At 37.2% G+C, this 26462-nt stretch overlaps 1 protein-coding gene across 2 annotated transcripts in view; it reads right to left on the bottom strand.

Annotated features, from left to right (window-relative positions):
- VAV3 (vav guanine nucleotide exchange factor 3) overlaps positions 1-26462 on the bottom strand; it is a 165786-nt gene that overhangs the window by 48470 nt on the left and 90854 nt on the right. Inside the window, exons 16-19 of one of the 2 annotated variants that reach the window (XM_054073128.1) lie at positions 20153-20254; positions 17620-17717; positions 9295-9317; positions 6294-6339 (exon numbers count right to left, since the gene is read on the bottom strand). In XM_054073128.1, the coding sequence (XP_053929103.1) occupies positions 6294-6339; positions 9295-9317; positions 17620-17717; positions 20153-20254 (269 nt within the window). Of the gene's footprint in view, positions 1-6293; positions 6340-9294; positions 9318-17616; positions 17718-20152; positions 20255-26462 lie in introns of both variants that reach the window. The other variant, XM_009555828.2, reaches the window with a different exon arrangement.

A 26462-nucleotide genomic window follows, 5' to 3' on the forward strand; every position in this document is an offset into this window, starting at 1 on the left:
AGATCCTGAAGGTATATGCATTTTAAATAAATGTGAGATAAATCAATTTGATCTCACACAAATTAGGTCACACAATTCAGCGTATCTCCGAATTCACTGTTGCTGAGGTCCTTTTAACTGTTCCTAAGAATGTGGTAACCAATAAAGAAATTCACTGACTCGTCTCAAACCCCAACAACATCCCAGCAACATGATGTAAAACATGTCTAAACATGTCTATCAATACTACAAGCTGGTCAGGCGGCAGCTGCAATCCAGGACCTTGAAGGCCTCCAGAACATTCAGGATTACACAGCACATCAGCAGGCAGTACTGCCTCTATCCTGTAAGGAGTCTTCCTTCTACAGCAAGCACTCTCCCTGCTAAACTAGTTCTTACCTGAGATTCCCCTGGTTCATACAGATTCCTAGAAGCATGCACTGTATACTTCTTATACACCTTAAAAAAAATTTAAGATGCTGCGCAGGGAAGTAAAAAGCATCCGTAACCAAATATCCACCCCCTCAAGTTATATATATGCGTGTGTGTATGTATTGTCTGTATAATCAAAGCTCTGCTTTGGTTCTGTAGCCTAATACATTGCCATGTACAGAAGTCTTTAGTTACTTAGAAAATCTAACTCTCCAAAAACATTACAAAACCATCTCTAGGGAAAACACACAATTGTATATACTTCGTAATGATCATTAATTATTAGACACACTAGATGCTTGAGTGCCTTCAACTCTTTAAGCTAGTAATGTCTTTTTTCCTTTAAGCCATATAGGGCACATTTGTTAAGCCGTGGGCTGCATTTCTATCTATAACAGAAAATTACAAAAAGTAAATCAAAAGGACATAAATACATGGGTCATTCTGGTTAATCTGCGTGCAGCAAGTTTCCAGGTCTCATGGACAGTTAAAAGATGTGATAGATGTTTTAGTGCTATGAATATTAGGTTATTCCACACCAGTAAGCAGTGAGAAAAACCTCAAACTTGTCAAATAACAACTCTCTTTACTGGAGAAACTTTTGTAAAACATTTCTCTTTCCTCCAGTATTCCTTCTGGCTTTCCCTCACGTAATTTATGGTCAGCTGCTCCTTCATGTACACATTCACTCTGACCAGCCATTAAACCCCATGGTTACGTTTAACACAAACAGTATCTAAAGCTGAAAAGAATGTCTCACGTATGGTCTAGTACTTCAGTCTGTGCCGTCACGTCAACTCCCCCAGAAGCTTTTCATAGATATTTAAAACAGAAAGAAATAAGCCCGTGGGGAGTCTAAGCAAGGTCCTGGGGAAGATGCAGAAACGAATGGCTTGTAGTGGTTTGCTCTAATCAGTCTGAAAGGAAAGACAAGAACTATTAAAAGGGAATTGCTATTCATTCCTACATGTTTATTGACAGGGAAAATAATAAAATAACACTGCAGAATGTCTCAGAAAAACACAAATTGATATATTTCTTGATTCTAGACACAAACTCCTTTAACTAAAGGAAAAAACCTTGTTCTAATCCATCTCAATGAAGATTGTCATAATAAGGTGATACTACTAGCAATATCAGTCAGCTCCTCACGTCTCATGAGAAAAGTAAATACTGGGGAGCTTTAATACTGTCAGTTTTGGGGTTTTTTTGTAGATCTCATTCTGTGGCTTAAAACCAAGATAAATTCTTTTTCTCGACAATAATATTGACAGTCACTTTTTAATAGGACACCAGAGGTACAGCCAGAATCACCATTGCTAAAATGGAGATATAAATTCCTGAATGCCAGTTTTTCAGCACTGGGCTTCATGTTGCAGAAGGTTATCTTTTCTTATCCATGAAATTGGGTATTTTCTATACTGAGCTGAACAAAGACAATAGTCAATCAGGACTCACAAGGATTTGGTTGGAGAGTACGTAAGACAAGAAAATGCTTAAAATTCACAATTAAAGAGAGGAGTTTTATACATAACAAGTACATGCTTGTCGAAGAATTGTCTGGAGGTTGGAATATTCCAGCAATTGCATTTGGGTCAGATTTTGCTTTTGGCTGGGCATATAGTTGGAGTGGCACTGAAATGGAAATCAGAGTTAGATTTACCTATCCCAGAGCACATCATGTCAGAATTTGTTGAAATATCTCACAATCTAATGTACCTCATTCTTAACTGAAAAGGAAATTTAAACTGCCAACATTACACTACCTCCAAATGTTTACTAGATGCAACCATTACCACAATACACAGATATCTGAACATTGTTTCACTGCTTCGTAATCAAACACATATAACAAAGACACGACCTAGTTAAGACTCCACAATCCAATTTCAACAAAATATGAGTTATTATGTGCTTCATTTTCCACTATGTCTAATTAAACAAACATATCTCCAATGCCATGCTTCTCCCTGCAAAGATGATTTTTTTTTAAAAAAAAAAAAAGCAAGTGTATATACTTTAGGCCACAAACCCAGTTATTTCCTTCAGATCATTTTCTTTATAATCTGTGTAAAATTAATACTAGAGGATTACATCACAAAGTAAATACAGACTAGACACAGGAATACAAATATTTGAACTTTGAACAGGTTGAAAAACAGCTTTCCATAAGCTATTGCATTGCACACATTACTTGTTAATATCATGTGTCCCCCCAAAAAACCCTAGTCGATATTTTACTTTCTTTGAAGGGAAAAGACATTTTGGGTTCTGTCCCTCAGTTAAGAACTAAGGTTGTCTAAGCTTTAATCCATGCTTATAAAGAAATTAGCTACTTAAGAAGTCAGAACACATCTTTTCACTGATCAGATTTTGAGTTTAATCTGCAATGAATCTTGAATGTAGGGCTTCCAGCATTCTATTTTTACCAAGTTTATCCTTCTGATATGAAATACACTTTCACACTTCTGGAGATTAAACTTCCAATGTTTATATTAGCAGAAGTGTTTAGGGTAAAGCTAGTTTTAAAAACACCAAGCTGTGAATCTATCATATTTAGACTCTTTATATCATTAAAAAAAAAAAAAAGATACCAAACATACACTGTATTATTCCAATAACAAAAATCATTTTTACTCTATTAAAATACATTAAAAATATTTCTATTAAAAACATAGGTTGGATTGCATTATCCTTCTCAAGGAAACACACAAAGCCTTAGTTTATGCTCACAAATACACACATGAATGGTCCTTTTGTCATGGAAGTCAATACTGCAAATCACATGCTTAAAATGAAACAAATGCATGAGCGTTTTCATTACATTCTTCACACAAGGAAAAAAATGTTACATAATTATCACTCCATATGCCCATTTCAGGCAAAGCTGACACCAATCTTCTCAAATGCAACTAAGCAGAAATATGTTGTTCTACAATACCAGGCAAACTCTAGACCAAATTTTGCCTGGCTGCATATGCATTTGCAGGTTCATTCTCTCAATAGATTTTATTATCTGCTGATTAGTCCAAAGAAGGTTTATCTAAAACCAATCTCCCATAAATATTAGTAGATGGAACAATTCAGGCAGCTATCTGAGGCTGGACCACAGGCTGAAGTTGTAGTGCACAGCATAAAGAAAGGAAAAAGTCATATTTCCTTTAGCTTTCCAACTTGTTCTTCATTTGTGCAGTTTCTGCACACAATTCTTGTAACCAATTTTCAAAGTAAAACAAATTAACATGAACAACCTATTGCTTTTAGGGTACTTCATCTAGACAGATTCCTCTGTCAATGAGCTTTACTAGCAGAAGAGAAATTTCAATCCAGTGTCTTCACATAGTTTTGTTTAGATCATCCTTCTGCTCACACAACTTCTCACCAGACTTAAATGATTTTTCATTCAGAGCTAAGCTGTGTCAGTACAACTTGAATTTGTCTCTAACAAGCATAAAAAAAAGCACTGACTATGCTGTGCCTCTAATATTCATTATTCTTTACTAAAATAGCCAAACACAGACAACAGAAAGACACAAGACAGAACACGATGTTGAAAAGTTTGTGCTAGTATTTTGTGCAAGTACTTGCTGGCAGCCCAAAATAATGGTATTTACTGCTGATATCAATCTTCATCAATATTTAGATACCTCAGGTGCCTGATTCACAGTAAATGCTTGCTTTCCTAAACCTTTTCAGCACTGTAACACGCAACACAGGTAGAGGCAGCAAATTAAACCTCCTAAAGACAAATCAGTCTGGGCAGCAAACATTATTTTTCCTTCTCTTTTTTTAAAAAAAAAGAAAAAAACAAAAACAAGATGGCACATTAAGATTTAAATGTTACCTCTGACTTTACCTCTCTCATCAAAACCAGCACCATGGTGCTAGGATTTCCAGAGATTTATATGCCAGTGTTCTTCAAAAGATCTTAGGATCAATGCCTGAAATAACTGGTCTCTGACAAGTGCTGCTCTCTGGACAGCATCTTCTGTCTCTCAAGGCAATACGTAATCTGATGAGCAATATTACACAGAATATGTAAAAGAGATGCCAAGAGTTTACCAAAGATATTCATGTCTTTAAAAAGTCTTCTTCACCGCATTACAGCAGGACTCAGAATACATATGCTGACAAAATGCAAATAAAAATAGCTCACTGCATTTGAAAACTGACAAAGTAAATGTACAGAGCACATTAGGATGCAATATTTAATTATTAAAGTAAAATTTATAATGTTAGAAGCAATCTCTGGTTCTGCATTTCTACTGGCTTTCAAAAAACATAATGAGTTGAAGAACTTTATTCAATAAGACTACACCAAAAGCTCAAATGGACGGAGGCCGGGAGCAGAACCATATTTTAGGCATTGGTTTCATGCCGCTTCTAAACATCTACTTAATTCAATTACTCTGGCGAATTGAATGGCAGTTCATCTTCAACAAAAACTAATTTTAAAATATCCTTGTATATAAAGATCACGTAAATAATTCATTCAGACTTCAACAGCAAGTGAAACCACCAGTATATTCAAAAATTTCTCAAAGCTTTATTGCTTAACCTTTTAGGACTCTACACTACACAGCTAAGTTTAAAAGATCTGGACCAATAAGGACTATTCTGCAAGCAGACACTACACTTCACTACATGTACCACTGAATGGGAAGAACTCAAACAGGCCCACTTGGAAGAACTCTCATCCTCTCCTGTATTATTTAATGGATGTGCTTGGTGTTTCCCTCTCTGACTGTATTAATTTTCAAAGTTACAGGGTGCTGATTTTTTTTCTTTTTTCTTTAACGACTTCAGTCAACATGCAGAACAATTGAGGTGTACCATGAAGCAACTTTTTTTGCTAGGGGGAACAAAGTGACGATACGTGTTCCAAAACACGTCAAATGTACCTGAGCAGGAAAGGTGTGGTGTGCTTGAGCTAGTTACAACATTTAGACTTTCAGAGCCAAGGCAGCTGCAATGCTAGTGGCACAACCAGCATTCCTACTTTTTGAAAAGTGCTTAGCTCTGCCAGACTGTAATGTGGTGCATAGAGTTGCCATCCTGTTTAATGTTTGACTCCAACTATTCTCGGGTGTCCACATCTAGAAATATTTAATAATCGACAGTATAGTTTTATTCCAAATAATATCTGCATAACAAATCTCCAGTAATTAAACTATACAAGAAACATAAAGGACAGAAATGTAATTACTATAAAAAATGACACTAAAAATATCACAGTTACACTGAAAACTGTTGAGTATTTTATACAGACACATAATGAGTCTCAAGAGAAAATGTTCACCCACTTGAGTACAGAGTCTATAAGCAAGCATTTAATTTTCCTAAGGGTTGCTGCTGCCATGATTCCACAAAAATGCCTACTATAAACTAACAGAAAGAATTAAATCACTTTGAAATTCTACATAATACTGCGATGGGTTTACGCCTTTTAGAAAAGCAACTTATGTTCAACACAGCTAAGCACTGAGCACCACTATAGTAAAATGCTTGAAAACATCCACAGCATTGCAAATCAGAATCTAAGCTTTATGAGCAACTGTCTGCTTTTCATCACTTAGTTATTTCTTTTAAAACTGCAGAGGACATTAGGGTGAGCCACGTTAACCCAAAGCCCAGAGGCTTTCTGTTTTTCAGACAGAACTGAAGCACTGCTTAAAAGACGGGGAGGGGGGGGAAGAAAGAGTGCAACCAGCTGGGCTTATCTTTGAAATAACAGAGAAATCGCTTCAGATCTTCTCTACTTTAGCAATAAAGAAAGTTCTCAGCATTGCATGCATTACAATAGCATTCATAATGCAACTGAATAGAGTGATACAGCTTTGTCACTCTTTTTATTTAACTATTAAAAAAGTCACGACACAAACCTGGGTCCACGTGCCTTGAGTTTCTTCTGATTCCATTCGTTCGTTTCTGTATAGCAAAAATACAAATCCAGGATATGAACAAACATGTTTTCATGTAGGAACATTTCAGTCCTTTCATTACCACAATCTACTAGGCAAAGCTGGTTTTCTTATTTCCCCCAACCGCCACAATTATCTTTATCTTGAAGAAAAATCATACTTTGAAAATATTCTTAGCAAGAAAGACAATTTTTTTCATAATCCAGTTTATTCTGACACTAGGTTCAAAAGGTTCTTAGTCTCTAGAAAGTTTGTTCATACATAAACATCTTTTGATACAAAGAAAAAAATCTGAGTTTCAACCATTTACGAATAGGACGCTGCAAAAATATGCAGTTAAGCATTATCTCCCCCAGTAAAATGTCCACAAACACAAAAGTATCAAAGCTGCTTATGTTCTACCTTTAATGAGGTAGAAACTTTCACTATTCCTGATTTGTACTTAAGTAGCTAGAATTTCGTATGGAATTCTTAATTTTCTTATTTTCTAGTCAAGTACGTAAATATACTTAGTAACCTGCCTCCTCTTTCTTTTAAATTTGGATGAACCAGAGCTGTGTGAAATCAGAAACTCTCTAACAAGACTGAGACTTTTTTTCTTTTTTTTTAACGTATTTTATACACAAAGATACTTAACGTACAACCCCAAAAAAATGTCACATTAAATACTGCATATCTGTGTACTACTGATCGGCTTTTGCAAACTTGTTTTAACTGGTAGCTTGCATGATGGTTCATGCATTTATTTATTTTTTTAATCAAACCAAGCAGAGAAAAGCATGTTGCATAACAATGGTGACAATTAGGTTGCTCTGATTGACTTGCAGTTGATATAAGCTGATGCAGGACACACACAAAGGCAAGCCAGAAAGCAGTAACCTGAGGCACAACCAAATTACTAAACCCCGTGAGGAAGCTGGCAAAATGAAAAGCTTCTTTTAAAACAGCTTTCAAACTCATGAGTCTTTGGACATACTCTCTTTGTATCCCACAACTCGAATTAAAGAAAGGATGCAAGTTCATCCTGCTGCAGTGGAAAGAAGAAAAATGTAAAACTGCTGCTACAACGAAGGAAATATTGAATCAGAACAAAAGGCTCAATTATACCCTAGTTATTTTTTTTTAAATGGAGGTTGTATTGCTAATAAGAATTGATGCAGAGTGGTGAGTAACCACAGATTTGCACAAGAGAGGGGAAGGAGCAAGAGGGGGAAAAGCAAGCATGAAGGAATAAACAGAAATGTTTAACTGAAATAAAAAACAAATACAATAACTTATGGCTACATAAGTCACATACACCAAGAGACCAGATAGGAAACAATTTTAAGGAAATAATTCTTCAGATGTATAAGAACATACTCAGTATCCTTAAATTTATTGCAGTGCCAGCACATTACTTATTACATTATTGGAATGAGATCTAAATCCATGTTTTCCAAAATAATAAATCCTCATCTATGCCCGTTTCCTTCTGCACAGAGAACTAAAGCAGGCACTTGAGCAAGAACCTTGGTAAAAATGAAAACAATACTCGATCAACTCAACAGTCAATAGCAAATCAATATCTTCAGAGAGCTATTTTTTCCCACTCACAAAAGGGATTTATAAATCAAGCTCGTGGGTGAGAAGCCGAGGAGCAGGAGAGATTAACTACAACCAATATATATCTTTTCTTCACCCATCGTGTTCCCCGCAGCTGGCCTTACTGTGCTGGGCAGCCTGGTCCACGCGGCGCAGGCAGTGATCTGCTCACAGCTGCCCAGCACTGCCCAGCAGCTGCGGCACTGCGGGACTCCTACGCAAACAGACCGTGCTGTAGTTTCCTTATTTCAGTGCCTTTACTTCCCAGGTATTTCTAGGCAGACACAAAAAGCTGGGAAGCACATGGCAGCAGGCACAGCTGAGGAAGCAGTGAAGAGAGTGGGCAGGCAGCCACGGGCTGTGGTAGCATGGTCTTCTCCTCATCCACAGCCAGGGACCTAGCTAGCGGATGCTGAGGCTCTCCTCACCCAGCATCCACCAATGTCAGGGGTCACAGCAACACTGAAACAGCTCAGAGAGCATGGAGGTGCTCAGCCCTGCGCACAATCCCCCCCTGCACCCGTCACGTCAGCGATAACATCCTTCCAACTCCATCACCCATGTTAGTGACAGCACCGAACACGTACACACTTACGGAGAGAAGTAACGTACACACTCGTACATTGTTCCTAACCAGTGTGCCATTTAAGCAGTTAAATTACCATAAACTTCTGATCTAAGATAGACACTACAAACTAGTATACTCTGTGACTAGAGTGCTGCCTCTCTTTTGTCATAACAGGCACACAAAACACAACTTCCATGCCAGAGGAAAGGCACCGGAGCTGGCAAGAAAACAACCCAGGGCAGCTTGCAGCTGGCTTGGGCTGACAGCAAGGTACACTGTGCACCACGGCACCTCTGTCAGGGCCCATTTTACCATTCTCTTCAGATTATATAAAATCCATAACTACTGGATACCTCTGCAACTAAAGTCTTTTTACATGGAGAGGCAAACATTGCCCTGCCAATCCTTCACTGCCCTGCAGCTTGTCGTGGCAGAGATTGGTACAAAATAGATTCCTTTTAGCTCTAGTGCCAGATCTGGTCAAGGAATAATAAGGATCTAAGCATCAGCTGTGAAGCAATGTGTTTTCACCTGTAACTTAAAAAACACATGTCCACCTTTTTCAATTCTCAGCATTAAGACATAGCAACTGAAAATTGACTCACACTTCGAACAGAATACATGTATAGTTAATTACGAATACTTTGTTACTTATACAACTTCTATTTTCCCCCACTCTAAAGAAATCCTTTGTTAATCACAGAAGAAAAACCTACTTGCTCCAACAGGACATGCACCATGTAAATAAGCAGCTCATGTCACCAACAAAACAAACATCATATGCAAAGCAACAAAGGAAAACAAAATCCTTACCTCATGCTTCAGGTTCCCGTGCTCTGAAACATAAGTAAAAATGGGCATTATTGGCAATTATAAATTGTACGCTTTTTCTATAGCAATTTCAGTGTGTGCTGTGTTGCATTACGGCAAAGCCTGCCGCCTGCTCCCACTGGCTGATACCTGCAGCCGCCCGGGGCCGCGCCAGGTGCTGTTGTGCAAAGCCAGGCGCGCTCCCCTCCCCAGTCCCTGCCCTGCTGGGCAGTGCCCAGCCAACGCTCCTGCTTGCCTCTCACGCTGTGCTGCCCAACACCTGCCCCGCGGGCTGACCCACTACACTTCTTTAACTGTTGAAACATTTTAAAAGTACTTCATAAATCGGAAATTCAAAAGTTTTAGTGCTTCACTGCAAGCCAAGGTTACACTTTGTTTTGTTTCTGTCTTTTCATAACGTGCCAATGTATATTGAGATAAGATGTATTTGAAGCCTTTAGCTTCAAATTTTCTATATTTTGCATGTTTAATTCCAAGTCAGCATTGCTTTAATACACCATCAATGTAGTCATTGATGTTTTATTTGCTTCTTTCGCTATGAATTTTCTTGCAATATTTAAAATTAGGAAAAAAACCCACACCGTCCTGTGGGAGATCAGGACAGCTGCATCAAAACAGTAATACTTCTGTACACATACGCCACCACACATTACAAAAGACACAAAAATGGACATTTTTTTACATTTTTCTTTTAATGTGTAATCCCATACCAGGCATTTGGGTATGCTCTAGATTTTCTCTGGTGCCTTATCAAAGCACACAGAGCTGTATTTACCTGTGTGCACTCTCCAGGACTGCACACACTGTCGAAGCAAAGCACAAACTGCCCATGCCCAGTCTGTACTTTATCACATCTGAAAACTTTCACTGTTATATGTTGCGAGCAGTAAGCCATACGCACAATAAATCAACTAAAAAACTTTAACTGCTAGTAGATTTAGTTCTGCTAAAAAAACAATTACAATAAAGTGTGGGGGAAAAAAAAATCTTTGGCTTTCTAGCATTTTATGCAAAGACGATAAGGCATGCCGAGACCAAGCACACCAGCCAAGAACTCGGGGCTGGGCCAGGGAGGCACAGCCTGTTTACCACTGGCAGAGCTCTCTTCTCACATACGCTTTCAGTCACCTCTCTTACACAGCGCGCCAAAGATGCATCATATGGTCATCCACAGAAAACCCTTTTATTATAACCATTCCAAAAGTACTGATTTACATTTGTAGAGTGAACAAAAAGAAGAAAAATAAGCCCACCCCAAGGGAGGAGATGCAGGAAGACTATTAAGGTTTTCTGAGGAGCCTGAGGGCATTAGCTACCTAAGTTGTGCTGACATTCGATGTAATTTTGGTATTTACTTTCGCAATTTGACACAACTTTCAGAATTTCTGCCAAAATCTGAATAAAATCCCTTTTTTAATGTTTCATCTCAGCATTAGAATTTACTTCAAATGAAGGGAAGTCATTTATGTAAGTACTTGCAGGGCAGGGAGCAAAACTTGAAATCCAGACTCAGCATTTCAGTTTGGCATGTGTGGGGTTTTTTTTCAAGATGACCTATATTTAGGTCTCCAGATCTATTATCAAGAAAACAAAATGGAAATGTCATTCTGTCCTCCAACAGGAAAGAATGAATCTAATTTTTAATGGTTGTTGTTGAAGATTATTTTTACCTCTAGCAAATATCCCAAACCCAACAGGATGAATTAGTTCCATTTGGTGATTGCAGCACCCCAACACTTTTCAAAATAAACAAGAAACATTGATAATCTTTCAATAATTGGATTAAAGAAATCACTATTCAGTAAGGTAATAAGTACTGCTGATAATTCACATAAAATAAATTTCATGAAAAGGGAAGTGAAAGAATTGGATCACAAAGAAAGCCACAAACTTTGCCAACACTGGCGGACTGAAATGCCATTTGTAACTTCACTATTAACATTTCAGGAACAGAAAAATATTTAGTACCTTTATATTCATATTGAAGCCAATTTAAAAAATCAAACTTCTTCTTGTATTGTTATTTCATTACAGTTTAATTATTCCAGTATTTCAGAATATTCTATATTATGTGAATTGCTTCCTCTGAGAGATCTTTTTTCCAAATGTTACACAAGTACAAGACCAAAAAAAAAACTTATTTCTATTTTTAAAAAAAAAAAATGTTTGAGGATATCCGCCAGCAGATATTTTACACATAACTATTATAATTCAAGTTCCTGCTTATCACCAACGTGCCAAGGAAATTATCAATGGAGTGAGGTTTCAATTCTGACAGCAAGCTACTTTTACTGCCATAGTTCAGCACAATTTTTACTTTTTTCGTTTATTCACCGAGGCCGTGATACCATTGGGTCACATTTTTATAGTCACATTTTACTACAAAAGCAAGAGAAGTAGCAGATGGCCTCGATAAGTGAGGAAGGACAGACTGGAAAATGGGAATAAGCTGCTTCTCAGGAATGCAACAGAGCAGCTGGATACACATGCTAACTAAATGAAGAGTAAATGAAAAGGGTATGTAGTAAGCTACTCACCTTCCTGTTTCAAAAGAAAATTCAAAATATTTAAAATGCGGGAGCTATGAAGTAAGCCACTCTGGAGCTGTGGGACTACCTGCTCCCTCTTCCAGTCATTTAGCCAGTTATTGCGTAATGAGAAAAAAGCAAATCACGACCTAGAATTATCACAGTGTAGGTTTCTGCACAAAATATCAAGCCCTCTAAGTGACTTTTGTTCAGGCCGAGCAAAGATGGTTAGTTAAACAATGTTGCTCAACCTTTGTTGCAGTTAAATAGAAAGTGAGGTAACTCCAATGAACATTTTGGGGTTTGAGCATTTACTTGTCAACGCTCTTGACATGGTAGGTTTGGAGGAGAGCCAGCAATTTTGCAACTATTGATCAAGCCAGCAAAAAGGTAAACAGTGAAGGCTGCTGGCTTCTTTTTCGATGTCAAAAACACATCCTTTTTGTGAATAATTTCTAATTTGCTGGAGCAAATTATGTAATCATAAATAGCATGGACTGTATTATTGGGCATGCAGATTACCATATGAATGCAACCCTAACCTTTATCCATTCATATGGTAACATTTTCTTTCAAGTTCATCACACAATTGAAGAAACTCCTTTTCCACCTAAGAAAATGTAATACTTTTTCAAATGGAATTCTCTGAAGGAGAAAGGAATCATTCATAGGTTAACTAAAGATTACTATAAAAAAGCCTAGTTAAACGTTTTTCTAATCCACTTATGCCCTGAAGAATGATGCTTCTAACATTCCCTGGGAACAGCGATATAAAAAAGATTTTGTGGGTTTGGCACCGGATTTAAATAATTCAGAACATTTTCAGATTGTAGATGAAACTACAAAAATGGTTCTAATTGAAATATTCAATAGTCTGTGGAACCAGTAAACATTTGCCTGAGAATACTTAATTCAACATAATTGAACGGACTTGGAAAAATTCCAGTCTGGCAATAGGAATGGATTGTTAATTTTGTCGTTTTAGACTAGGAAGCAGACTGGAGTTCTGCAGTACGTTTTGGGCAGACTGATACTGCAGAAATTGCAAGGGCCACAGAACCACCTGTACAACAAAAGTGGGAATAACAAGAGAAACAGCTTCTCCGTTTGTCTTCTAGAGGTGTGTCCTACTTATGCTTGCTTACCAAAGGTCCCACTCTTAGCCATTCCCAAATATAAACTCTTCCAACTAGTGGGAAAGTGCCACCAGGCAAGTAAAATTGCCCTGTGCCTCAAAATGAAACATATGGAATGCAGTTGAGAAGCCAGAGGAGGTAGAGAGGGAAGAGAGGACCTCCACATCAGCCACTGGCAAGAACAACACTACAAATGTTCCTAAAAAATAGCTCTGTCAGAGAAATACATGCATACATATTTTGTAATCCTTGTTTCTAAGGATTTTGTAAGGCCTTGTGTTTAAGACTGTGCAATCAGATTTGAAGGAGTTCTTCAGAACATTAGCAAAATAAATAGGGGACGTGGAGGATTTCAAGTCACAGTAAGACTAAGTGATAGGGCATAATAAACGAAAAAAGTACAAAATACATGAAAATGCAAAGGACTGCTGGAACACGTACAGGGCAGCATTTCAGGGTAAAAATAAGTTAAATAAATGGCAGAAATGAGAACAGAAGACTTCAACTAGCACTGCAACTTTAGGGCAAAAAGGGCTGGAACAATAACAAAAAGCCCCAATGGCTAAATGCAGACATTTTCTTCTATTTATTAATTCAACTGATTAACTATCTTTTTCTGCTGCAACTTATACAGTCTGTTGAACTGCTCCTCTTTGAAGCAAAACATCTGAAGAGCTGGCATATGTTTGTGTATAAGGCATAGCATGGTAAAAACGCAATCTATCTTCAGATTTTGTCTATGCTTTTCTCATAAGTGTATCATCTAAATCTGACACTTATTAAATTTGTCTTTCTAAAGGTTTCATCTGTCTTTGGATGTCTCTCTTGAATTTTCACGAACTGCAGCTTGGAATGAAACAAACAGATCTAATCCACTCAGGGAGGTTCTCAGCATCATTTCAGAGAGGCTAGCAAAAACATCTGCTCACTGTTCTAAAAAGAAAACAAAATCTTAAACTGTACAAAACCATAAAATGCTGAAGAAAATTCAAATGTATTTAAGAAACCCAATAGTGTGCTTTTACTACAGTATTTTGAATTCTAGTCTTGTCTTTTCAAACAAACCTCTAGAAACAGCTCTATAGAATGAGAATAAAAATTATCTGATGAACAGAAGTTCAGCTTATGAAGAGGTAATACAAAAATTAAGGCTACTCAGTTCAGAGAATATACTAATAAGTGGTCATGAGAAGTTACAAAATAATTTATTGTATAGAAGCAGTCAGTCAAGATTTCCATTGACTCTTCTCACAAAAACCCACAAAGTCGCACATTGAATTCAAAGGGTAAAAAGGTCAAACATAACAGGGACAAGGCATGCAGCCTACAAAAAAAAAAAAAACCCAACAAAAAACAAAACCCAAGCAAAGACTTTACAGAACTCACTGTTCCAAAACTTTCAAAACACAGATATTTCTATGAAATCTTAGAATGTTAAAAATAAAAATAATACTACAAATCTCAGAACATTACAAATATAATAAGAAAGTTTAACATAATTAAGACAGTAGCATCATTCCTGGCATTGTCTACCACACAGAGGACTGCTGTGAAGCACGTGAAATCAACCAATACCAGATTAAACAGACCACACACGTATCATGGGATATATATTTTTTTTCCATGTCAGTGGCTGTAACTAATACCATATGACTGGGGAATAATAATGTCCAGTTTCCTAGAAGGATGGTTGTGTTTCATGTCCATTATACCCTGAGAAAAAAGCTGTAATAGTCCCCTGGAAACAGAAGAAATACATAGCGATACAATAAATGTTCCAGGCATTTTGCTACTATTGAAGCATTGCAGCTATACTCCACAATTTCTTAACTAATAGCACTCTTAAGCCACCTTTGCTAATTTCCCACAGGAGCAGCAAATTACACCACTAGAAAAATTAAATTTATCATAAATTAATTTATCTAAAGACTTCAAAGGGAAGAGCTTCAAAATTAAAACTATGTTAGAAGTTCAGGCATGTACAGCAAACTTTTTCCACAAAACGCAATAAAAAAGTTGCATTTTACGTAATAACTTTCTGACCTGCGCTACTTTAATAACATTTCATAACTTAGCAGGGATGGCAGATAACTTATGAGAGACCATTTCTCACCAAAAGTGAAAATATAGGTCCAGAAATTCAGCCATACTCAAGTGCACAAAGCAATATTTAAAAGAATCTTAATTGTCCCATCCCTTTCTAGACATTAGAGGGGAAGTAGAATATGGTAGAGCTCTTTAAACCTCTCCTTACTCTGTGCACAGTACGATGGGCAGCACTGCTCAATCAACAGTTCTTTCTTTAAAAAGGCAAATAAAAGGCGAAAATGGAAAACAGCAGAGAAAAATCTCAAGATTTCCCTTCCTACTCATTGGCTGAGGTCTCTCATCAGGTGGAGAGAAATACATTTTCAGCAAAGTGGGTAAAACCATTTGTCCTTTACGTAGTCATTCATAGAACAAGGGGAAGCATGACAAGAACTGTTAATTTAGGAAGGGGTTTTTTTGCAGCTATGATCTACTCTCAGAGCAAACCACAGCCCAGCACCTCCCATCATTCTGCCTCATGAGCAGGTGGAAGACCAACAACTCTTCCAGCTTGTACTAGATCTACAGAGTTCTGGGAGCCTTTGCTTAGAATGAAAATAGACTGAAAAAAAGAAAATGAAGTTTGAAGAGAAGACAGAGAGCAGATGGATGTAAGCTAAACATGTAACACAAAAGAGTATCTTAACAATTCAGTTGCTTCCAACTTGACTAAAGATTCTGATTTACTAAAATCAGAAAAATTATTTAAAGTACAATCCAAAATAACATTCTGTTCTTTTGAATCTGTAAAATGATAATTTATTCTACTTACAAAGAAGCAGAAATGTAATTTTTTTCCCCCCTATTTTGTTTTCTCTAGCAAGTGCACAGCATTACTTAAGTATATATGCAGGAAAACTGTTTATTTTCTTTAGGATATCCGTAGTAGGTTCTGTGAAAAACTTGGGTTCCAAAAAGGATTTCAATTAAAAACACTGTGATTCCTTGCACAGCATTCAGATCTACAAAGGTTACTTTTAAGAAGTCCAGACTTGGAGGAGAGCACAGATGATCTCCAACACAGGAAAGCAACTGAGAAAAAGTTTGCTGACTGCAGCAGAAGTCAGTGCCTGCCATCCTAATGACTTCAAGAAAGAATGAAGCAGGCAATTAGCACAGTGAGCCAAAGCCCAAACAGAAGTCAAGAAGTAATGCAAACAGGGACCAAGATAGAAACAAGCTTACACACCTTTGAAAGGAACAAAAAAGCTAGAACTAAAATCTTGAAGAAGCAGCTTAGTGAAGAGCAGTGGATGAAGTCACAATGCAGTTCAAGCAGTAGGAGAGAGATTATCTCTGCAATAGCATTTTACAAAGATTATCAACAGTAATGTCAAAAAGAAAATAACCCGATGGAGGAGGTTGCGGTATCTTATGTGAGATATGTGAGACATGAGAAACTTCACAAGCTGTTATGAAGTAATTCTGAATAGAAATTAACAGGTTTTAGAGAAGCCAGAAGAACAATTAATTAGAAACTTCCACAACACATATAACTACACTCCAGAAATCATCATGTGTTCCAATGGCTTTTCTCTTTCAAATGTATTCAAAAAACAGTAATTTAAATGCATTAATGTGGAGGGAAAATTGGTGGGGTAGGCAGTGGTGTCTGTTTGTCAGTTATGTCCTATCCCCTCCTCCTCCCCCCTCCCGCCCTCATCAACATGAAATCATCTCTAGAAAGAAGAAAGAATAGTTAAGAATCTGGACAGAGAGAAGTGTCCAAAACGACACTACGATTATGCGACTAGCTGGCTGGAGCATAACAAATTCACTGTCACCAATCAAACAGGTACAGGGAAAGAAAGGGGTCAAATGATAACAGCTAACATTTGGCATTAGCAGTGGGAAATATAGAAGATGTTGGAGAGTGAATTACAGATACGCTACTGGCCAGAAAGGGAAAAGGTCATCTGAGGGAGACCAAATGGTAGCTGAAGTCAAAAGAGTCCTTAAGGTCCCAAAGAGCAGTGGAAGTACAAAGTGACAGTGCCCAGGGAAGAAACTCCCAAAGTACAGCAATTGATTAAAATAAGAAGAAAAAATGGTCCTTAGATGTGGGAAATAGAGGGCCATCAATCACCTTTTTTGTGAGTATTGCGAGTGGACAGAAACCATGGAAACCAAAGAGATGAAAGAGGAAGCTGAGACAACACAAACAAACAGCTTTAGGAGCTGAGAAGAAAAAACAAAACTTGACATAGACAAAAAAGGATAAGAACAAGGATGATAGATTATACGCCGTATAGCAGGTGTTACATATGAGCAGTCTACGATTAAAATGAGAGCAATTCCTTGTTGTATACAACATTGACGAAGAAATTGGGTTTGACCTATAACAGTTCTCTCTTGCTTTCGAACATTTCAATTTAGTAGCTATAAAAATCCCTATGAATTCTAAACGCAATTCTAATTGTGCTTATAAACGGTAGTTTCACAAGTATGCATGTTACAATAAACACAAATTAGAGCTAAATTAAACCTTAATTATATCTAGCAAGTTTTATGTCCTAATTAAAAATGGTATTCTAACAATAAAAATGACTTACCACCTGAATTAGCTCTGCCACAATTGTCTAATCTTCCTAAACATTCTTTGTGTGCTCCAGCTCCACACTTAGAACATAAATAGCCTTGATAAAATGTTCCCCTGTAAAATAAAATTAGGTAGTGATACATTAGAGGTGATAAATTCCATGCATAAAGGAAATAAGAGACATGGCAGGAGGTATTAAAAGTCATTTGCTGTTCTACAAAGTGACATCCTCAATGGCTCAAGAAAAAGTGACAATTGACAAGCAGCTCCTCTGCTTTTTGTCACTACTATCCATTTAAAAAAAAATCAAAACCAGATAGTTCTTCTGCACTACTAGCAGAGTGACAACCTCCACTTCAAGTTAGCCCAAAGCAACTTTGACACAGTACGCTTGAAATCGTACCATTATGTATCTATCCTGCTACAGATTCATCTCAATGAGAACTTGCCTAGACAACATGAAGAATAAGATTCATTTCAAGAGAGTTGCAAGTGTGGATATATATTTAAGCATCAAGGAGTTTGTAGGCTATACTGCAAAAAATATTCTTGACTTTAATTTGTTCATTTAAAAAAGAAAGAAAAAAAGATAGGTAGATAGATACCAGGGTACACTTTAGTTAATATTCAGAACTGCTAACCAAGAAGTAATTTTCCTTACTCTAAATGTTCTCCAGTTCCCTTCAATGAATTGGAATCTGAATTTGAGTCTGAGGAAACCGATGTATTTTCAGACTTGTGCCTGGCTTTCCTCTTAGGAACAATTCACTGACTGGCTAACATAAAACCAGGTTTTTATATGTACCTCTGAGAAATTATACAAGTTCTATCTACTGATGTATCTGCTTACTCTTCACACTAGACTTGTCCATCTCTAAGATTATCCTGACCAGTTTGGAGTGATTATGCATCCTAGTCTAATGTCACACCTTCAGCTTCAACAAAAATCAGGTATCTCATGGAACACAGGAGTAAACAATTTAAACAAGGAAATGTAGAGCAACTTCTATTTACTACCACAATTCCTAGACTGTTAGTGATGAAATACATTTTTAATTGAATTCAGAAGCTCAGCATTTTTAAATATCAGAAACCACAACCTGAAAGACAAATATTTAAGTAAAAAGTACAGAAATATTTTAATGCAGTCTTCCATTTATATTTTTTTCCATATTGGTAAAAGTATAGGACATAGCATTATCCTTCACCACAGATGCTTTTAAGACTAGGATTTTATCCCCATTTAAAGATTAGGCACTAAGGTTCAGATTTTTTTTCAGGTATTCACACAGTAACTTACGTTTGAAGCTTTAAATGACAATCCATTTTAAAAAGCAATTTAGGCCCTTTATGATGCTGAGTCATAAAGCAGACTTTCAATACAGTTTAGATATTCAGGGACATGTCTATCTACCACAAGGCAGCACTTGGGGATACCCAAGCCATCTTTGAGCAAATTGGCATGCCTATGCAAAACAATGCAGCACCACGCGGACTTCGTCCTGAACGCAAGACAGCCGTTTCTCAGCAACAGCAGTTAGTCCAGTAACAGAGACACAATGACTCAACCACATTGCTTCAGATTCAGAAATTAGCCCTGCCATCTCCAAATTCAGTACGTCTGCACCACTCTTCATAGTCACTTAGACCTTACTGCATTGAGGGGGAGGAATAATCTCAAGAAAAACAATCTGTGAAAATCCAGGTCAATTTAACCATTCAAGATAAAGGTTGCTAAAGGAAAAAATACACAACAGGGAAGAATATACCTGAGGTTATTTAATTCCACGTTCTGCGCTTAACAAAAGCGCTGCCCATAATTTAAAAAAAAAAAAAAAAAAAAAAAAGGTAGCTCCTGAAAGAGAACCTAAATAATGAGTGAGAAAACACAGATGTGCAAGCATGTGCACGTTTGCACGTTTCAGAGTGAAGAGGCAGAAAGCGTGGCATTTCTTAGCTTAAGTCAGTCTTACAAATCCTTGTTCATGACAGCATTAGTTGTCCGCTAGCATTTATCTACCTTTACAACATCTATCTTCAATTTGCCTACGTATCTCTGATTCACAAATGCTTGTTAATGCCTCACTGTTATTCTCTGTCTCACAAAGCAATCTCCCCATATCAAACATTTATGAGCAGCAGCAGCACCTGATTTTCTGACAAAAATATTCCATCTCTTCTTGTGACTGGTAGTCTACAGCAACAGGACCCGTGGAGTAGCCATGGTAGTCAAAACTGTACAAAAGGGTTGTCATTTACCCTTGGATAAGAATTCCTGCATTAAATAAAGTAATTCTTGTAAAAGAATCATGATAAAGCAGCCTTCTGATAAACAAGGAGCATCTCCAGGTTTCGAGCTTTTAACAGCACTACTGCTACTATTTGGAAATGTGATTATAAAAACTTGCTAATACAAACAGAAATACTGCATAGGATTTCACGGCTTGTCTGCCTTGGACAAGTAACCCAGCTAGCCATGTATTTCCACATACTCCTTTGACCCAGATATTTCACCGAGGGAAAAAAAACACAAACCTTAAAAATCTTACCTCAGAAGCATCTGACAGACTTTGCAAGATGTCACACGACTAAAGGTATGCATTTTGAACTCATGAAAGCTCGTATCCGCATAGTCTGGCCGTATGTTCGACCTAAAAAAAAATTGTGAAAACCTGCTTTAAACCTATGACATCTAGAACATAATTCAGTGTTCACACACCATGAAATGAAATCTGAATTATGATATTATGCAGATGTGATCCTTAAAACACCCCACAACTACGGTAACTGTCACAATAACTAGAAAAATAAACCAGATTATGTTTGCTTCAATGTATTTATGCTTGTTCAAGTAACTAGGATCATATTATGGACCTAAAGAACATTCACTTTTTCATTCTCAAATATTTTTTTATGTGACTGTTCAAGGGAGAGCAGCTCACAGAGAACCACCACATTTGAAAACATAAGCCAAATTGGGACAGTTAGGTCACACTTATGCAGCAATAGACTGGATAACACAAGTGACTTCAAAAGCAATTAGAGAACTGTTTACTGGGGTTTGACTAGTCTTTCTTAAATGAGTTGCCTAATGCCTACAGCTGTTGCTACACAAACTTAATTTGACAAATAAAATCAAAGACCACTATTCACACTGTTTAGATACAATACACTATTGGCAGACTTAATTCCAGAGATCAAATTTATGCCCAAAGCACTGGTCTATTATTGTACCTGTCTTCTGTTTATCCTTGCTGTCAATCCCTTTTAAAAGCAGGAGTATAATTTAAAAACAACCCATTCATCATTTTCTTGCACTGGTGACTGCTGCAGGTTTACTCAAATTTTACTAAAGTAACCCATTTGATTTTCTTATATCATCTATCTCATTTCCAGGATGGGGGGGGGGAGAACAGGAAATCACCTTTTTTTTTTAACAAAATAAATCCATAACATCTCCAGACTAGCTTAACATTGTCAAAAGCAGTCACACTGAAATGCTAGGTGCATAGTTTAATATTAAACTGGAATGTGTCAGACAAGGATACTATATATAGTAAGGATTAATGTATTTTTAAATATAATTTATATGGAAGTGCTTAGGATTCCATAAATTTCTGTTATTTTTCTAGTAAAAACATAGGAATGCATGATGCATAGGAATTAAAATAGGGAAAAAAAACTGCGGGTAAGAACATAAGAATCTACAACACTCAAAGGAAAGACCAGAAGATAAGATTTTCCGACACACAAGATTAAAGTCATACATTTAAATTGGAGATACTTATTAGATAAGTTTCATTTTTACATACTATTAAAACTTCTAGACAGAAACCATGCAAGCATCAATCCCTCCAGGACTGAATGAAAAAGCTTATGAAAAAAACATTAAAGAATCTGTTTAAGTACCTAGTGTCAGAAAGGTCAGCCTTCTAATCCACCTGCTGAAAATGAATGTGCTGAAAATGAAACTGTACTCAAAAAGCAAATGGGATTTTGCTTTTATATTTGAAAATAACCTTACACTCAGTACTGTTTTAACTAGCTCACTAGCGTCTGTCTTTGTGCTCTGACATGCAAGATGTCCATACCACAACTCTTGCTAACTAATACAGGCACGAATACTACCCATTCACAGCAGGAGGGTACAGGTATCGGGACAAAATTCATCTCAAAGAAGTAAAGAAATTTTTAAACCAGGAAAATAACATCTTATTTTGGGGCTGTTAACTCTGCAGAGCAAGGCCTGTATTTCACAGCATGTTTGCCAAAGGGCTGCTAAAACATCTTAGGCTGCACAGTGAAGTACAGACAATCCCAAAAACTCCCCAGAACAAGTTACACTCCCAAGAAAAGCTGCTTTTCACTCACCATTTGGTTCAGACCAGAGTAGCTTGCAAAACCATGCCAAAAGTATCAGCCTAAAGTGCAAAGACTTCAGATTTGAAAGCATACAAAATTCATCCTAACAACCTGACCATTTTTCATGATCAAATCAAAGGGAAACACTCATTTAATTAGAACAGGATCAATCTTCAAAACTAATAAGCATAGTGGATGAAAAGAAAAAAAAATTACAATCTCATACAGACAGTTGTTTAAGACAACCATATGACTGTATAACTTCCTTTCGTAGGTAAAAATTCTCTTCCATTCTTCTCTCAGGCTATCTTCCACAAAGATTGAAATACATGAACTACTGAAAACATACCTCCTATTAACAGAACAAAGATGATACACTGTGTTCATCCTTCTTAATATTAAAAGTAATATTTGAGTTTCTTTATATTTTATAAAGCCACTCTGTTTCATTTTACAGTCCTTAATAGAAAAAGTTATTCTCGAGAGGAAAAAAAGCACAGTGCTAAAATGGCACTGTGAATGAAACTGTTGCCTTACAAAAGAGCTGTCACAAGGCCCTCCACCTTCTTCCAACATAAGTTGCTTTATTTCACCTATGGGCTAAACTATCAGATGATAATGTCCTAAACAAGACAGAAGATTTATCTATATAAACAGGCTTACAACTTCAGCTCTCTACTGTATGCTAAAATTTGGATACATTTCTCCTACTTGTCAAGTAGAAGAATACAAAACTAAACACATATAAAACAATACATACTTTAGAATACAATGCAAACCCTGTCCGCTATTACCTACAGGAGGACCTAGCTTGTTTCCAAGTACTACTCAGTTCTTAAGGATCACAAAAATATAAAAAGTGAATCCCTCCATTTCTTTAAACTCCACCAGGTTTTAGTTTAGTGATTATAAGATCCTAAAGATTGCTTCAATAAATTCTCTATCTAAAAACTTGTCTGTTCCTCACCCCCTACACATCTTTCACACTCTCTATCAACCCATTACTATCTAACTTCATGTCTTTCCTTGTTGGCTAAGACCAAGCTACCACAAAGATCTCCTAAAATAGCTTTTTTTTAAAGACATAAGCCTGAATAGCTCTTTTAGGGACACACAGTAACTATCCATAAACCAAGAGAACCTTTTAAATTTTTCTAGCCCTTCCACCACTCAAATGATATCATTTTTCTCCCTTTGTTGACAAAAGCCTCATCACCCCAAAGAAAAAGCCTAAAAATCCCTAACAACAAAAGTTTAATGAATGAAAGGAGACTCCACTGGAGTACATCACCCATAGATTGAATGAATCTGGAAGGGACTAGAGCCGCAGCATATTACAGAGGATCCTGTGCAGAGAGAAAGGAATCAACAAGAGAAGAAAACCCAACCTGCCGCGTGCTACTCCTTTTTGCTCAGACTTAAAAGATGGTTCCAAGCAGTTGTCTCAAAATGAACAATGTCACTGAGAAAAGCAACATTCAAGTCTTCTTTTCTCTCTTTCTTTTTATTTCTAATTAGTCATCCTCATTGTCTCAGGTTTGAGGTCAAACCGGAATAGGAAAACATCATGTGTTTTATTGCAGTTTACAAATCAAGACAATATATTCTCAAATTTGAGAGTCCATCACATTTCAAAAAGATCAGGATTTTGCCTATTCTTATGTTATCTCACTACCTTTTCATGAATGAAGCCTATAAAAAAAAAATCACATTTATGTGAAATTTGTTTCCAGTCATCAATATTCTGATAAAGGCAGGAGAAGAGTGTAAAATAAGAAATCGTATGTTTACTCTGAAGACAGAAGTGCATAGTGGAGACCAATACAGAAAGATAACTAAAGATACAACAAAAAAAAAACCTAGAAAATGCTACAGAGAAAAAAAATGTGTATTATGTACTGTATACTTTAAGATAGAATAAGGAAAGTTTTATAGAAAAATATACATTGCATTGCTAGCAGGACAGGAAAACATTCCAGTACCTGATCAGTCACCCCGCATTATGGAAAGTTCAGTTCTATAGTTACCTTACACACCACATCAGACAAGTCTGAGATAATCTGAGATGATGCACTGTAGCAGTATGTATCAAGTAGCAAGTCTTTAAATGTAAAGTCTGAAACTTAATGAATCTAGGTGTTTGATATTTTAGTTTTCAATATATTGCTTTTCAACAAATAAAAAATAATGCAAAAATAACCCAACTTGACACCACATAGGACCTTCCAACAAGAGATTAAGCACAACTCATACGTGACTGTCCAAGCCTAAAGATCACATGAACCATAGGATATTTTTTTTTCCCAAAAAACCTTTCGCACTGAATAGCATACACTATTTTTTGAGGTTTTAAATATAGTGAATAAAGCTGATAACTTCAACAGAAAAAAGCAGTGACAGCATAGCATATAACTTTTCATAGTGATGTCCATCCATAAAGAAGCTCTCAGTTCCAGCATTCAAGTCATACACTGATACCCTGAGAACGCAAGACCGGTAAAGAGAACATCTCATTCTTCTCAAATCTTCTTTTGCTTTCTACTTCCCAACCTGTAGGCATGTTCCAAGACGCACAAAAAATGGAAAATTAGGTCAGTATTAATTTTAAGCTTCATACTTAGAACATTTTCTTCTTCAGAAGGAAGATTTTTTTCCTGGGGGGCGGAAAAGGAACCCACACATGATTGTTATAAAAATTCAAACATATTGAAGCAATTCATGGCTAGCATTAGGAATATCAATTTAAGGTTCCTTCCTTAAATTGGCTTCCTTCCCCATCACAGTGGAACAGTCACCAGCCAAGCCCACCACAGTCCGCAACCCTTCCACAACAACTTCTATTATGGGGTGACCCAGGCTCACCACAAATGAAGTGTTTTATCCGTTCTCTGCTGTTGAACAACCTTGATGTGTGGCCAGAGCTGGAAGTCTCTCATATACCAGGAATACTTAATCTGAGATAAATACTGTCAGAGAACATGTTCCTCATTTTACAGTAAAACTCTGTCTCTTATTTTAACAAGCAATACGGAGAGGCAACAGTAGTTTCCCCTCCTCTCTTCTACTTTTCCCCAGGCTGTTTTAACTCCTACACCCAAGCAAAGACAAATGTCAGGATACAGAAACAGTGAATCTGTAATTAGGAAAAAAATTCCAATTCTCTCCTCAATTCAACAGCAGAGTTCTTGTAAAGGACAACCACAAGCGCACTCTCCTGCATAGTGCTGGCTACCCACAACCAGATTTCCTGCAGCCATACAGCAGCATCCCTGGGCTGCCTCTGAGCCTTTTGAGTAAAGCTTTCTCTTTCTAAGTTACTTGCAGAATATTAGTCCCACTGGGACCAATTCAGTGCTACACCACCAACCCAGAGACCCGCAGATGCTCGTCTTGCTAGTCTCTATCATTTGGGCTCACAATTCTTGTCGGCATCAGCCATCAGAGCCACTGTTCAAGTATGACCATCTTCAGTCAATCCTGCACCTCTGAACAGATCTTTTGTCTGTAAAGATTGCTGAGTTCAGTGCAGAAAACAGTTATTCAGGTATCTTTCTCAATTGCCCTTGATATCAGCAGACTTTGGAGCTCTCCCTTTCTGCTGACCTTATGCGTATGAAATATTCCCCTTTTAAAAATACTTTTCCATATTTTCAGTGCTGCTTCTTTGTATTGACTCTTAAGTCTCTGAAGAGAAAACTGATCAGAGGCCAACTCTGTCTTCAGCCATGCACACAATGCAACACCTTTATAAATGGTGTCAGAAAATGTCAGATTATCAACACTGCCCCACAAGTTTTTGCAGTCAGAATTCATTCTAGTAATAATCTTCGACTAGATCAATGGCACAGCTGCCAACAAAGTAATGCTATAGATAGCTCAAAATTATCCTGTCAGACAAGACATCTAGGCACCCCTTCCTATGCCTACAGAATAAGAAATAAATTCTCTCTACTATCCTACCTCAGAATCACAGAATCACAGAATCACAAGGTTGGAAAGGACCCATTGGATCATCGAGTCCAACCATTCCTAACACTCCCTAAACCATGTCCCTCAGCACTTCATCCACCCGTTCCTTAAACACCTCCAGGGAAGGCGACTCGACCACCTCCCTGGGCAGCTGTTCCAGTACCCAATGACTCTTACTGTGAAGAATTTTTTTCTGATATCCAACCTGAACCTCCCCTGACGGAGCTTCAGGCCATTCCCTCTAGTCCTGTCCTCTGTCACTCAGGAGAAGAGGCCAGCTCCCTCCTCTCCACAACCTCCTTTCAGGTAGTTGTAGAGAGTAATAAGGTCTCCCCTCAGCCTCCTCTTCTCCAGGCTAAACAACCCCAGCTCTCTCAGCCGCTCCTCAGAATACCAAAATAATTGTGCATATGAATAAAATGGAACAGTTTAAGCTACAGTTTTCTAACATTCTAAAGTGACTGGGATAACAGTTCAAAAAAAAGTAATTCTTAACTCTCAAGACACAAAAATGTAGCAATCAAAACA

This window comes from Cuculus canorus, chromosome 8 (assembly GCF_017976375.1).
Source record: "Cuculus canorus isolate bCucCan1 chromosome 8, bCucCan1.pri, whole genome shotgun sequence".
NCBI lineage: Eukaryota > Metazoa > Chordata > Aves > Cuculiformes > Cuculidae > Cuculus > Cuculus canorus.